The sequence below is a fragment of the Haemaphysalis longicornis genome, unplaced genomic scaffold (assembly GCF_048455015.1).
Source record: "Haemaphysalis longicornis isolate Haplotype H1 unplaced genomic scaffold, Haemaphysalis longicornis Haplotype H1 scaffold_77, whole genome shotgun sequence".
Classification (NCBI taxonomy): domain Eukaryota; kingdom Metazoa; phylum Arthropoda; class Arachnida; order Ixodida; family Ixodidae; genus Haemaphysalis; species Haemaphysalis longicornis.
The window spans coordinates 161,169-176,895 of record NW_027526439.1 but is presented as its reverse complement, the minus strand read 5'-3'; the positions used below and the strand labels follow the sequence as shown (position 1 = coordinate 176,895).

The window sequence follows — 15,727 nt, the reverse complement described above, 5'->3', positions numbered from 1 at the left end:
GCATAGGCGGTACGCGTGCAAGAAAAATAGCAGAAAAAAAGGGAGGAACCTCAAAAATGGCACTTCTGGCTTCAGTAGAGGTGACATCGGGAGGCCTCCTACGCTTTTCTAACCTTCATGACACAGAGGGACATGTCCCGCGATTGCTTTAATTGCACGATCATAAATGGGCAAATTTGCACTGATCTGATTTACGGTCGAGGTGGCTCTTTTTCGCTAACATAGATGGACGCGCTCGTTCTGTCAAAATTAATCACAATCGGAATCATTTTTATTTATGTAATGACCACAATGGTTAGAAGCGATGTTATGGGGAAGGAGGTCCGAGGGTCGGTGATGAAATTGGGAACTCTTAGTTGAATTTGATAGAACCCATGAAACAGGCAGGAACTCGCAATTCGCTTCTGTCACCTTAGTCAGCAGTTGCGAATTATTCGTGCGTGATTTCCTTTGGATTAGTCGCACGTGGCTAAATAACGAGCAATTACCAGTGTTTTCACGGGTGCCAGCGTTAACGCAGAAAGACAGACGTCACTTTATATTACCCAATCTCTTCTTTTCGCCTCTCCTGCATCCCTTATCTTACCTCGCAAGGTAAAAAAAATTGGCCTATCCCACACACTGGAGGTAATCGACTGAAAGCGAAGGTTTAACCGTGTGTTTTTACCCTGGCATCTCCACCTGCACGTTCCTACAGTGTACGTAGATTTCTTCGTGGGAGGAAATGGCGCACGGAAGGGTCTTAAACATTTGTCCACCTCGAACGTCACGTGAAGTCCTACATTAGAAGTTTTCAGAGCAAAAAAACAAATTCCACTGATGTGAAACCTGGGGAGGGACGATGCAAGCAGTGTATAAGTGTATTCTTGGCGCCTCGGCGTTTTTTCCAATGTATAGGTGAAACCGTTTAGGGGTAGAGATATACATCTTTGCTGTAAAAGTCTCGTGTCTTTGAAGCACGAAGCGTTCTAGCGCGAGGCATTGGAAAACGAGTGTCTCGGTGTTTTTTTTTAGTAAGCGTTGGGGACGCTGCGAGCTGCCGAGCCATGACGACATGCTTCACATCGGCTCCGCGGGATTTCGAAGATTGTGACAGTTAATCCCCTTCTGACCCAATTATTATTTACTCAAGTGATCCGCGAAGTCACCAGGAGTCTATGGATGCCTATTTTCGAAATGGGAATTCATTTTGTCTGGACTTTGGAACGCCAGTGGGGTGAGTGGGCGCTAAGCTTAACCGCCAGGCCTAGCCGCCGGTGCCGCCGCTGCCACGGCGAATTCGGTCAGACATACGGCGGACTCGTCGATCCACGTGAGTGCTACGTCTACCATGATGCAAGTAGAGGTAGAGGGGGGAGGATGTACCGCCGACCAAGTCATCGAAGCTAACGGCTGGAGCATCTCCGCTGCGCGAAAGGCAACCTGCGCTGCTGGCCGACGGCGGCCGACTACAGCCGAGACCCAACGGAGCCACCCGCCCTGTAAGAACTCGAGACAAGGTAATCAAGAACGCTCGCATGCCTGCGCTACCGCGCGATGATTTCAAGATCGTTTTGAGGCCCCGTGGGGGCATCAATATAAACAAGATCCGCCACGCAGACATATCAGAAGCCGTGAACGAGGCCACATAAATTCCAAATGACGCGAGAATGAGGGACGTGATACGCCCAACCATCAACAAAACATTATCCATCGCAAGCACATCCCCTCAAGAAAATGCAGGCAGGTACGCACGTATACAAACAAGATCATCGTAGGTGGCAGTGTCCACGAAGTCAGCGCATACGAAACGGCACCGCACGGGATCGTGAAGGGCGTAATTCACGACATCCCACTGCATCACACGCCTCAAGACATCAACGAAAGAATAGTGCCCGAATTCAACCCGACCTCGGTGGAAGCCAAACGCATTAGCAATACTCGATCCTTTGTGACCGCCTTCTATAGCCACAAGGTCCCCAACTACGTGAGGTACCGAAACGGATTGGCAAAGTGCACGCTATACAGGAAGCAAATCGACGTGTGTTACCAGTGCGGCAGGGTCGGAAACCACATGGAGGTGAGTCCCAACCCCGACGCCCGCGTCTGCAGAAGATGCGGTGCGCCGAACCCACCCGAGGTTCACACGTGTAAATCCTAGTGCAGCTTATGCGGCGGAGGACATCCGACCGGTGACAAGGCTTCCCGTGCAGTATACAAAATCCCTTACGTGATGCGCCGGCGGCAGTGGGAAAGAAAGCACGCAAGCGAAGTCGTGAGAAATCCCGGCAGATCGGCAAGCCGCGGAAGGACGCCGGTGTCGCGGCGCCGCTCTTTCTCAAGAGAAGAGGAAAGAACACGCAGCTGCACACCAGGTCCCTCAAAGAGGGCATAGATACCCAGCGCACCCTAGCTGGAGGCGACGACGGCACTGGCAGTCGCTCACCCTCCAAACCAAGGAACCCGCCCCGGTGGCTCAGTGGCTAAGACGTTGCGCTGCTGAGCACGGGTCGCGGGTTCGATTCCCGGCCGCGGCGGCCGCTTTTCTGATGGAGGCGAAAAGCAAAAACGCCCGTGTACGGTGTGTACGAGATTTCGGCGCACGTTAAAGATCCCCAGGTGGTCAAAATTAATCCGGAGCCCTCCACTACGGCGCGCCTCATCGCCTGCGTTGCGTCGGTGCGTTAAACCCTACAATCAATCAATCAATCAAATCCAAACCAAGGAGAGACGCAAGCGCCAACGGGCGATGCCCGCCCAGCGAGGGAGGTGTAACCTGGACGGACAAGGCCAAGTTGACCGAAACGAGGAAGAGCCAAGGCCCTCACTACTACAGCGAATGGCAGCCACCAAGGCCCTCAATGTCACGATGAAAAGTACATGCTCAAACAAGAGAATTCCCTCATGAGGGCGAACATGCAAAAGCTTAGCGCGGAAGACGCCAACATGATGGCCGCAGTACAAAAGCTCACGGCAGAGATAGAAGCACTAAGAAGAGAAAAGTCGGCACCGACGACCGCCTCCGCGTCACCGATCGAGAAACCCACGCCGGGGGTAAAAGACGACGAAGGCATTGCGGATGAGGTCCAGCATGACACCACACCGGCCCAAAAAAACATGGCGGTGAGCGGATCGTCCTTTAAAGTCCAAACCCCCGAAGCCATCAAGGAGCTTCGAGTCGCAAACCAAGAAGTCAAAACGGAAATTCAAGGCATCAACGTGGGGATACAAGGTGTCAAGGCAGAGGTGCAGGGTATCACGGCGGAAATGCAAGGCATCAAGGAAACCCTCCGAAACATCCAAGAATTTATCACGATGCACCTTATCTTCGTGCTGTATTCCCACGCGCAACAAGGGCAGAGCAACCCCCCGCGACCGGCACGGCCACCGAAGAAATCAAACTAACAATCTGACAGTGGAACTGCCAAAGCTTTAAAAACAAGAAGGCAACCCTGCATCAACACATCAAGCACATCTGTAACGCACCGGATGTTAATTTACTACAGGAAACCATGGAAGAAACCCCGACCTTACCCGGGTACAAGTAGCACTCAACGAAGGAGGGCAGGGGTGCCTGCAGGTTAGTCAAGAAAGGCATCCCCTTCGAGGAGCATGACTACAAGAGTACCAAGATTGCGCACACATTCGTCGAGCTCATTCCGACCAAGAACCGAAAATGCAGCATCTTCATCATCAACATATACAGCAACCCATCACAGAGGCTGCAACAATTCAAGGCACTACTGCACACAGCCTGCAAGACGGAAGACCGATAGAGAGTACAGATTGCAGGGGACTTCAACGCCGCCGACCGGCCTGAGGCTACAACCACACTTCCATTAAGGGAAGAAATCTCGCTCAAGACGCGCAAGATATGGACCTCGTTCTTGTCACTGAACCGGCCCACCCGACGAGACTGGGAAATTCGGTGTCCCGTGACCCCACACCCGACCCCACCTTTATCAAAAACTTCGGGTCACTCCCAGCCAGTTCGAACAACAGCGGCGCGGACACAGGAAGCGACCACATGGTCATAGAAATCAAGATTTCCCTTCCGGGCGCACGTCGCGCCGAAAAGCGCAAACTCAGGTGGGTCGACTGGAATGACTTCCGGAAGATCAGAGAGGCGCAATCACTACAACGAGGCGACGAAGAAGGAACCATGAGCATCGAAGAGTGGTGCCGCGACCTGACGGGCAGCGTCGAGTCGGCGACCAAGGAGATCGAGACCGAGCTACAAGTGAAGAACATAGACAGCAGGCTGGCCCACATGATCGAGGCCAAGAATTTGTTACTCGAGAGGTGGACGAAACAACGCCTCAACCGCAGACTCTGCAAGAAGATCGCCGAGCTCAATCGAGCCATCGAGAAGCACTGCAGAGAGCTATGCAAATAGTGGCACGAACTCTGCAACGCGATCGATGAACAGATGCACAACGGAAGGGCATGGAACGTTCTCAGGTACCTGCTGTACGAAAAGAAGACGAAAACAGACCAACGAGACCAACTCGCTAGAAGCGGTCAAGACCCAGGGAGGAGACGCCGTCAAGCAGAGGCTACTGGACAAACACCTCCCGAGTTCGCCCACCGTGCAACACGACCCGTACGATGGCGGGCCCAACGACGAGCTAGACCGAGACATCAGCGTATAGGAGGAGAGAACGTCGATGCAGGACCTCAACGCCCGGTCGAACCGCATCCTCAGAACCGAATCCTCAGAAACCTCGACGATCGGTGCGTCGATGACTTCACGAAATACTATAACGAGCGCTGGCGGAAGGGCGCGCTTCCCTCCATTGGAAGAAAGCAAAGATGAACTCAATTCCGAAACCGGGGAAGCCGCCAGAACCAGACAACCTGAGATTCATCTCACAGACGTCCTTCGTCAGCAAGGGCCTAGAGCACGTCGTCGTCAACAGATGGCAGAGGCTCTAGAGCGAACGTGGGCCTTCCCACACTCTATAGTCGTGTTAAGGGAGCACCTCAGCACTCAAGACGTCATGCTTCAGATCAAGCACCAAGTGGTCGATGGCCATTCTGTCAACAGCAAAGCCATACTGGGGCTGTACCTACAGAGCGCTTTCGATCAAGTCGACCAGGTCGCGATCCTGCGACAAGTCTCGAACTTCGATTTCGGGGAACGAAGCTGCAACTACGTGAAAGAGACTGTCGGGCAGAACCGCCGAACTCCTGGCCGGAGGTCTCAAGGTGGGCGAACGGAGCACGGGCAACAGAGGTACCCCGCAAGGGTCTGTAATCTCCCCGATGCTGTTTAATCTCGTCATAGCCGGAGTGGCACGAAGACTCCACAAGCTAGAAGACGTCGAACACACGATCTATGCCGACGACATCACCCTGTGGGTGTGTAGAGTAAATGACGGCCACATCGAGACGACCCTCCAGGAAGATGTCGATGATAACATAGAAGACTAACCCTTCGAGACGTGGGACGCAGGTACTCGCCGAAGAAATCCGAGCTGCTCGTGAACCAACCATCGAGAAAGCAACGACGCAGCCCACAGAGACACCGTGATCAGATCACGATCCGGACTGGGGACAGCACCGTCATACCCACGGTACCCAAGAAAACAGTACTCGGGATAATGATAGAGGCCAGCGGAAGAAACACGGAAACGGTCAACCATCTGACGAGCAAGGCGGCAAACGCCTGCAGGCTGCTCATAAGAATGACCTCGAGAAGAGGGGGTCCGGCTAATATAAGCCATTGTGATATGCCAAGTAACTTATGTGGCGGCCTACAACCAGTGTTATCAGAGCGAGAAGAATAAGATTGACATTCTCATACGAAAGGCGCACAAGACGGCATTCGCTCTGCCCGACACGGCAAGCACCGACAAACTGCTAGAGATGGGAATTCACGAAACGATCGAAGAAATCATCGAAGCACAGCATGCGTCCTAGCTCGAGCGACTGTCGAGGACGGAGGCCGGCCGCCACATCCGCCTCGACAAGCTACGAATCGGCTACTACAACCAGCAAAGAGTCAGGACCACGCTGCGCGAAGACGTCCGTCGGGCTCTACGCGTGGAACTATGACGATGATGATGACGATTATTGCTATTGGTTTCCCCTTTGTAGCGGGGTGATGACGTGTCATCTTACCAAAAGGGACTAATATACCTATTTTTTATACTATTCGTTTAATACTAGCTCTGCTTAGGGCAGGCAAAAAAACTTATTAGGCACAAAATATTTTTTTTTCCTATTACAGGTGGTAACTGTCCTAGGCAATATTCCCCTCTCTGTTTTTCGTCCACCAGCATTCTAACCTTCTTTTCGTCGCCTCGATAGCCTTGAAGTTAACTTCCTCTGTGCTATCCTTAAATCCTAGGGCTTCTGGAAGCCGAATATTTCCCTCATGTAGATTTGGATGGATACCCTCGTTCTGACACTATGTGACGCATAATTTCTGTTACTTTTCCGCGGACCATGCATGCCCCATCATTTTGAGAATACTTCCCCACAAAGCTCTCAGTTCGCAAGCAACCAATCACTAATTTACCTATCCCGAGAAACGTGCACCCGGAACACAACAAGGGCAGACGCCGAGCCAGAGCCAAGGCCCTCACCGACAAGTTCGGAAAGGACCCAGGCGCACGGTTCATAGACGCGGTGGAATGCCCGAACAGCTCAAGCTACACAGCCACGGTGGTGGACGCGTACGGAGTCACGAGAACGGCCGCAAGCATCAAGTGCAACAGAGCGCAAGAGGCAGAGGAAGTGGCCATCTCCCTGGCGCTCGAGACTGCGTCATGGTGCTCAGAGACTCGACAAGCCATTAGGAACTACGTCAAAGGGGAGGCATCGCCCGCCGCCGCAGCCGCCCGCCTCCAGCAGCGGGGCGACCTAAGATTCAAGAAGCGCCTCTCCTGGTTTTCAGCACACAAGGGCAAAGTGTCCGAAAAAAAGGAAAATGGCAACAAGTCTGCTCACGTCACGGCGCGCGCACTACCTTTCCGCGCCGCCGGCAACGAGGCAGACGCCTAAAGACTCTGGTACAGCACGAAGAACAGAATGGTCACCTACAACGAGATCACGAATGCGTACCGACTGGCTCTAAGCTGAAAAGCTGTCCAGCAAACAGCTGGACAGTGCCCAGGCGGTAACATTTCGACGACTACAGACAGGAACCTTCCCGACACCACTACTCCTGCACAAGATGTATCCCGAGACCTACCCTGACAGCAAGTGCAAGGTCTGCCGTAGGGAGACGGCGACTCTCACGCACGTGCTGTAGGACTGCAAGAAGCATCTCGAAGAAGCAAAAACAGGAACTCTGCCGCCGCGACTTGAAGTGGCCCTGTCGTCGTACGATCAAGACGAACAGCTTTGAGCCGTCCAGCAAGCCCGAGAGGCAGCGACTCGACACGGTCGGGACGCTCCCCCGAAGGCGACCTAGGCCCGGTCGGTCGGTTTTGCAGGCTAAATTAACGTTTATTCCACTTCTCTAGTAAGCGTTACAAAGCGTTCCAGCGCGATGCGTAAACGTGTGTCCCCATGTTTTTTTTTTTTTTTGTACGCGTTACATACTAGCGCGAGGCGTAAACGAGTGTCCCGGTGTTTTAGTACCGGGACTACATGAGACGACGACGACGACATGAGACGCCGACAGCCCGAGCCCCTAAGGGGCTTCACCCCTAAAACGATCCTGCTGGCCAACGTGCTGTTCACACGCCCCAAGCTTCAAGGGCAGAGAACGTGGTACAGGCATGAACTGGGACTTCCCCACCGCCGTTCGCTTAGTCCCACGTTCGCGATACTCAGAGGCAAAAGTTACCTGGTGTAACTTCCCCGACCGCCTCCCCCCCCCCCCCCCCTGCTCAGTCGCTCCCCCGGCTACACGGGCCAGGAACGCGGAGGCCAGAATTATCTGGTGCAAGATGAATTCCAGCGGCGCACCCTGCCAGAAAGAAGCAGCAGACGCTCCCGGAAGGCCGGGAGAAGGCACAAACAAAAAGCTTCGCTTTAAAAAATTTACCATCCGGTCCTAAAGACAGTTAAGAGAAGCGCTAAAGCTTTCTGACATCAAAACTGCGTCAAAAGTTCGCCAGAACTTTCGCTGAAAGTGAGTCCAATCGATCGTCAAAACTTCAAAGACCCCAACCGAAGAGCGAACCCACGCAATTATTTCTCGCGCAGTAAGTAAACGCATCTGCGAACGATCTAAATGTAAACCGGCAGGTGGGTTATCAGATAAAGGTATACTGTTGTACTCCTCCTTCTCATGATCGATGCGTGTATTGTCTTATCTAGAACCGTTCCTTTTTCGTGATTTTCGAATAGCTGTTTTGACACACGCACGCGCCTGCGTCCAGAGATTTATCAGTTCTTTTCGGTCTACCAACCGGTCCATGGGGAAATGCATTAGTTTTTTGACACGCCGCCACCGGACCCACTAAGAAAGCTTTCGCTTTAAATAAAATGCTTCACGAGCCCCAGTTTCCAATCGTACCGGTGCCATTTATAGTAAATAAGGTAGGCATACCCGTAGAAGTCGTCGCACGGGCTGACAGTGTCGCTGAGAGAGAGCGCCATCTCTCGCCGGTAGTCGAAGCAGGTGGGCTCCCTGCACGGCGGCCACAGCCAGTTGAAGGCTGCCGGCGGCAGCAGCAGCACGATGACGCCGAACACCAGCGTGAGTAGGGGCACGAGCACGCCGCTCCAGGCCGGCAGCAGCGAAAGCGGCTCGGGCGGGGGCTTCACAGGGGGCGCTGCATGCGGGTGCGAGCACATAAGTTGTTGAACTGCTGTATGGCCGCCTACCTTTGACGCAACTCGAACATAAACAAAATGCTAGCGATGTCTTCGTTTTGGGTGCAGGACATGGTCATATCACTAAGGCTGCCACTATACTCGGGAAAAAGTTACGAACGGCAATAGCTCATGTACGGTATCACTCCGCCTAAGCGACGGACCCCGACGTCAACGGGCGCGCGCGTTTCGAAAGGAAAGTGTTTTGAATACGTGATGTGGTCTGCCTTTTCTCATGTAGTTTGTTTGTCGTCGCTGCAGTAGTTCATAAGCATATTAACTGCAAAAAATCACGGAAACGGCTCGTGCCGTGTTCAAAATATTTCCAGTAACGCACTACTTGCGCCGCGCGGAGTAACATCCGGCTGCGTTGATGAGGCGCATGGGGAACTTCCATTATAGATTCGTAATGCAGGCGCTAAAATCAGAAATTCAAGCATGGATGGAAGAAAATTAAATACTTGGCGAACTGCAGAATGGATTTAGACAAGACAGGCGACTGGATGACAATTTTTTTGTGATAACGCAATGCATTGAAATTGCGAAAACACAGAATAGACCACTATGGATCACGTTCTTGGACATTAAGGGGGCATATGACAACGTAAACAGAGAACGGCTGTGGAGAACGCTGAAACTCCAGGGATTAGGTGACGAGTTAGTACAGTTCCTTATAGCAATCTATAAAGACAATAGAGTGCACCTTACTTGGGAAGGACAGAAATGCGCCCAGCAGGTCAACATCCATCGGGGACTGAAACAGGGATGCCCTTTGAGCCCAATACTGTTCATGCTTTACATGGCAGAGTTAGAAAAGAAACTGGAAGAAAGTCAAGTAGGGTTTAGCCTAACCCATATGCTGCAAGGCGAAGTGGTACAACAGCATATTCAGGGAGTGTTATACGCAGACGACATTGTTCTTTTAGCTGATAACCAAACCGATATGCAGTGGCTAATAAATATTAGCGGCCAGGAAGCCACCGACCTCGGGTTAGATTTCAGTGCAGAAAAATCAGGAATACCGTAAAAACCCGCGTATAATACGAGGTTTTTTACCAAATTTTACTATGTAAAATTTGTGCCTCGTATTATATGTGGATCCCAAAGTTTTCAGCCGAAAATTTAAACTTTCGGTGTCGGTTTCAGCGGAGGGTGGGCCATCTTGCGGTGTCGTTAGCTGGCTGCTGCTTCTCTCAGCCGGTGCCATTTTGATTGTTTTGACCACGCGAAGGATCGGCACGTTCACCGCAAGTCTATCACGATGTCGGGTGCACGAAGGCAGTAGTCAGCGGCAATTAAAAGAAAAGTTATTTTATGTGCCGAGACCATCAGGAATTGCGCCGCAGGACGGCAGTTCGGCGTCACCGAAGGCAGCATTCGCGGGTGGAGAAAGCCACTGGTGCTTGATTGGATAAAGTCTGTGTGGTGTTGGCGGCCTGGAGCACTGTTCGGGGTTCCCGTCAGTGCTCGTGTTGAACGCCTTTTGCTGCCACCTGGCCGATTCCGTGAAGAATTGTTGCGCAAACCCCGCATCGAACTCATTGTCGATCCAGGAGGCATGACATCCCAGCTGCAACCGCTAGACGTTTGCATCAACAAGCCTTTGAAAGACTGCATCAGGTCCTGCTACCAAGAGTGAATGGAGACCCGTAAGTGACAGCTACCGGATGGCTGACACGGGCTCCTCCAGCGGTGCTTTGTGGCTGCATCGCGGATGCGTGGGCCAGCATCCCAGAAGAGCTCGTCAGTCGCTCTTTTAAGAAATGCGGCATCTCGAACACCCTTGATGGCACTGAGGACCACTTTCTGTGGGAAGACATTTTCAACAAGGCGACTTCGGGAGACAGCGGCAGCGAACCTAACAATGACTGAACGGACGTCGGGAGACAGTGCCAGCGAAAACTGACAATGACTGAAGGGTAACTCTAGTGCAAATAAATGTTTTCTGTGCTCTTTACCTCGTATTATATGCGGATGAAAACTTTTTTTCTGATTTTGCTGTCTCCGAATTACACCTCGTATTATACGCGGGTCCGTATTATACGCGGGTTTTTACGGTAATGGTTTTCAATGACGCTACCACTGATGTAGAGTTTATCCAGCAAGGCGAATTACCTAGAGTGAAGGAATATAAATATTTGGGAGTGTGGATTAACGAAGGGGATAACTACTTAAGAACTCACGAGTGCAACTTAAGGTTAAGGGAAAGCGAAACGCAGTTATAATGAAGCATAGTGCTCTGTGGGGGTATAACAGATATTAAGTAGTAAGGGGAATGTGGAAAGGAGTAATGGTTCCGGGTCTCACGTTTGCGAATGCTGTACTCTGCTTAAAATCAGACGTTCTATCAGGCCTGCAAGTAAACCAGAGAACGGTAGGACGTTTGGCCTTAGGCGCGCATGGAAAAACAAGTAACGGAGCAGTTCAGGGAGATATGGGCTGGGCGTTCTTTGAAGTTAGAGAAGCACACAGTAAAATATGCTTTGAGATGAGGTTGAGGGCAATGGATCAACGAAGGTGGGCAGCTAAGGTATTTAGGTACCTATACTTGAAAAGCGTGGACACGCAGTGGTTAATAAAGACCAGAAGGCTAACGATGAAATTCGGAAAGAACAGTGGAGAATCCAAAACAGCCAAGGTAACCAAAAAAGAGGCAAGGCAGATTGAAACGAATAAATGGAGGGAAAAAATGGAAGCTAAAACGTCCTTAGAGGTGTACAGGGCTGAGAAATTGAACATCCGAAAGGAAAATTTCTACGATAATTCCCAGGGCAGTGCTTTGCTTTTTGAGGCTAGAGCAGGTTGCCTGCGAACTAAGAGTTTTGTGGGGAAGTATTCACAAAATGATGGGGTATGCCTGGTCTGCGGAAAAGAAACAGAAACTATGCGGCACATAGTGTTAGATTGTGAGGGTATCTGTCCAAATCTACATAAAGGGATTATTGGGCTTCCAGAAGCCCTAAAATTTAAGGGTATCAGAGAGGAAGTTAACTTCAAAGCTGTCGAGGGGACGAAAAGAAGATTAGAATGCTGGTGGACGAAAAGCAGAGAGGGGAATATTACCTAGGACAGTTACCACCTGTAACAGGAAAAAAAAAGTAAATATTTCGGGCCTAATAAGCTTTAGTGCCTGCCCTAAGCAGCGCTAGTATTAAACCAAAAGTGTAAAACATGGTTGTATTAGTCCTTTTTGGTAAGATGACATGTCATCACCCCGCTTCAAAGGGGAAACCAATAGCAATCATCATCATCATTATCATCATCATTGCCGTTCTTAAGTTGTACCCGAGTATACCCATTACTGCATGTGACTTGTGCACTGAAGTAGGGTTTGTTGTGCACCATCATTCAAGCCCAATGCTGGTAAATTATCCGGAATTCCCACGTCTTTTTTTTTTTTTTTTGCGAGAACTCTGCACAACGTACGGTTGCCAACTCTGCGATCCATGCAAGCCAGCCTTAGGACTAAGGTATCATTAACTCCCTCCTGATGCCAGGTCGCAGGGCTCGCACGTTGTGCGCGAGCAGATTAGACGTGAAAAACTATCCATGACTTACCGCGCTGCTTGTTCAAAATACAGGGTGTCCCAGCTATCATGCACCAAGATTTAAAAAAAGAGCAATGGCGTTACTCGAAGAAAACCTAGTGCGCAATGTTTGCAGTACTGTGCAGAAGCGGACAGTAATTTTTTCGTTAATGATATGTAACTAATTAATTGTAATTAATTATCTAACTCGAGAATTACAGTCCTAATCACTGAAGTGTCAATGAGGCACTTGTAGGTACCCACGAGGGGAATCTATCTGCGGTATTTTCAGCGTCGAAATAATTGCGTACTTATTTATTCTGACTGATAAAGAAAACCCGCGAAATATGAAAAATACCACGTGACGGCGCCTCCGCGCGCATTGTAAAGCAGCGTCCCCAAACAAGATGATTGAAAGCAACTGCTTCGCCTGTCTCCCGCCCCAAGAGACAGCGCATCACCTTGATAAAGGCATACATGGAAGGAGCAGCAACAGCAAGATTCGCGGGGTGCCTGTGCAGATAAGGCACAAACTCGGTCGCGATTTCTTCTTTCTTTCTTTTGTTTATTTCATTCTGGCTAATTCAGAGGCAGCCTGTTTGAGGGCATTGCTTTACGAGGCGCGCAAAAGCGCGCGAAGGCGCCGTCACGTGGTATTTTTCATATTTCGCGGGTTTTCTTTATCAGTCAGAATAAATAAGTACGCAATTATTTCGACGCTGAAAATACCGCAGATAGATTCCCCTCGTGGGTACCTACAAGTGCCTCATTGACACTTTAGTGATTAGGGCAGTACTTCTCGAGTTAGATAATTAATTACAATTAATTAGTGAAGTCTCATTAACGAAAAAAATGCTGCCCACTTCTCCACAGTACTGCAAACATTATGCACTAGGTTTTATTCGAGTTACACCTTTACTCTTTTTTTAAATCTTGGTGCATGATAGCTGGGACACCCTGTATATTGCACAGACTTCCCTTAACGACGGAACCACCGCCTCGAGGAGGCGAAGGAAACAGACACGCAAACGTTTGGAACGCTGATAAATTGAGGGAGGTGCGAACGTATACATGAGCGACGCGGGTCGCACAGCGGCAGATATGCGAGAAACCTTTAATTATTATTCACCTGAGAGTTTCTTTTTTATCTTGGAAACGGTGCCTCTAATGGTGACTAATGTACTCAAGGTGGATATTCGAGTGATCGAACGTATAAGTTTGAGGTCCAAGTCATGTTTTGAAGTTTTGAACTGCGTGCCACTTTGACGGTGACCACGCGCTACGCGCTCACGGGGAGGTTCCCTTCCCCTTGGATGGAGTTCGTGATTGCCTCGAGTGCGACACCAGTCGCGACTGGACCTGAGTGTTTTTGCTAACGCCCATAAGAAATCCACGGCACCGTAGCCCTAAACAGCTTCCCTGTAAATTTCGGCAGCACCGGAACGTGTTATTGGTACTCACCCGCAGTACTTCAATGCCTTGCGTGTAACTCTATACGGAGAAGCCGTATCAGCGTATTGCTACCCCTAAACTGCGAAGAAACTAAATCAGCAACTGTGTGTGAATTGTACGTCGATGCTAGCATTTATTTGGAAATTATTTGTAAATTTGGAACCTGCGCGTTCTCAGCGGCTACTTCCTAAACAGTCTTCCCCGCACTCACTGGAACAAAAGAATGAAATAACGGTAGATTACAAATAGGGGAACAGCGCAACACAGACAAAACACAAGAAGAAGAAGGTGACATCTGTGTTGCGCTGTTCCCCTATTCGTAATCATGCACCAACTCGCACAAGCCTTAACCCTTGCGAAATAATGGTAGGACTTGAGCGAACACCTGGCAACGTGAAAAAAAAATTGCTTCATTTTCGTCGCCTCCCTCACAGTCTCAACATTCCTATTTAACAGTGTACTAGGAAACACTTTAGCGAAGTGAAATTTAGGATTACACGAGTGGTGCACTCAAGAATTTGATAGAGGGATTTACTATACATTTGCTGTTTTTTAGGAGTATGAAAACCTCAGATAGGTTCCCAAGGTGACAATGCTGACCGAAAAAGAGGAAACGTGGGAAATTTCTTTCCATGCATCCACTAGTAACCTTGGGGTTTCAACTTCGTTTGAACTGTGCTTGCGTGGTTTGGGTGCGCATGCCTGCGTCTGCGTGCGTGTGTTTCCTGCTACGAACAATGGTGACCAGATTTGGCTATCAATATATCTGCAGATTAGACAAATTTTCATTTCGTTTGTTCTCTCTTCTTTTCTTTTTCTTTTATTTCGATTGATTGATTGATTGATTGATTGATTGATTGATTGATTGATTGATTGATTGATTGATTGATTGATTGATTGATTGATTGATTGATTGATTGATTGATTGATTGATTGATTATGTCTAAGGCGCCGATACTACTCGGGCGATGAGGCGTGTCGTATACTGGAGGGCTCCGGATTAATTCTGACCACCTGGGAATCTAACGTGAGCCGAAACCTCGAATTCTACTTCACTATAACACGGGCGTGTTCGCTTTGCGCCTCCATCAAAAAAGCGGCCACCGCAGCCGGGATTCGAAACCGCGTCCTTGGGACCAGCAGCGCAACGCTGTAGCCACTGAGCCATCGCGGCGGGTTTGTTTGCCTTGTCTTGCAATGATCACACTATTATCACGATTAAATGCCCCAACGTCGCCAACTACGCGTTGTTGTGCAGATACAAAGCGTTGCACACTGACTGCGTAAGGGACTCGGCACTGTATGCTTATAAGCATTAAAAGTCCTGCACACTCCAACAGCGATTTCATTTCTTTGTGCCAGCTTCCGGATTTTTCCAACGCTTACGCGGGCTGGGGTCGTCTGGATTCTGCATGGCCGGAGTTGCGTCGTTGTGGTCGAGGCGTTTCCCACTGTACGTTGGTCGACCGTCCCACGGACGCTCGCTTGGAAGTACTGGAAAGAAACGAGAAACTCCTGCTTGTTGTGTTTTGTTTCGTTTTGTTTTGTTTTGTTTTGTTTATTCATTCTAAACTGCGGCTACATGACGCCGGTAACTTCTGCAACGTCTGTATGCACTGTTACTTCCCCACTTAAGCCTTGTGTAAATCCGTGGCAATCGATTGCTGCCTTCACGCTCAAGTTTTGCAACCAAGGTAAGGCCGGAATTTGGTCAAGGACACTTCATGACCTCATCGCGCATGAGTCTCTGAACGTTGACGTACACCAATATACAGAGATGGGCGCAGCTATAGTGGCGTGAAAAAAAGAAATCGGGAACGCGGATCTGATTGTTCTCTTGCGTGTGGGAGGGCAAGTAGGAGGACGGGGGTGACATCCCGATAGGAAGGCAATCACTCGCCCAGTAAGGTTCGTGCGTAGAGGTAGATGAAAGAAAGCGTGGTTTATGGCCTCGCTGAAATGGCGGAGTGAGCGAGGGAAGTGCTTGTAGCGTCTTC

The 15,727-nt window shown here is 50.0% G+C and overlaps 1 protein-coding gene across 1 annotated transcript in view; it reads right to left on the bottom strand.

The window, feature by feature from the left end:
* The window catches only part of LOC144148104 (endothelin-converting enzyme 2-like), a 39,156-nt gene extending 24,012 nt beyond the window's left edge, over positions 1 to 15,144 (bottom strand). The window contains exons 1-2 of the mRNA XM_077679693.1: positions 15,117 to 15,144; positions 8,486 to 8,711 (exon numbers count right to left, since the gene is read on the bottom strand). Of these exons, the coding sequence (XP_077535819.1) occupies positions 8,486 to 8,711; positions 15,117 to 15,144 (254 nt within the window). The remainder of the gene's footprint in view (positions 1 to 8,485; positions 8,712 to 15,116) is intronic.
* Between the last annotated feature and the right edge of the window lie 583 nt (positions 15,145 to 15,727).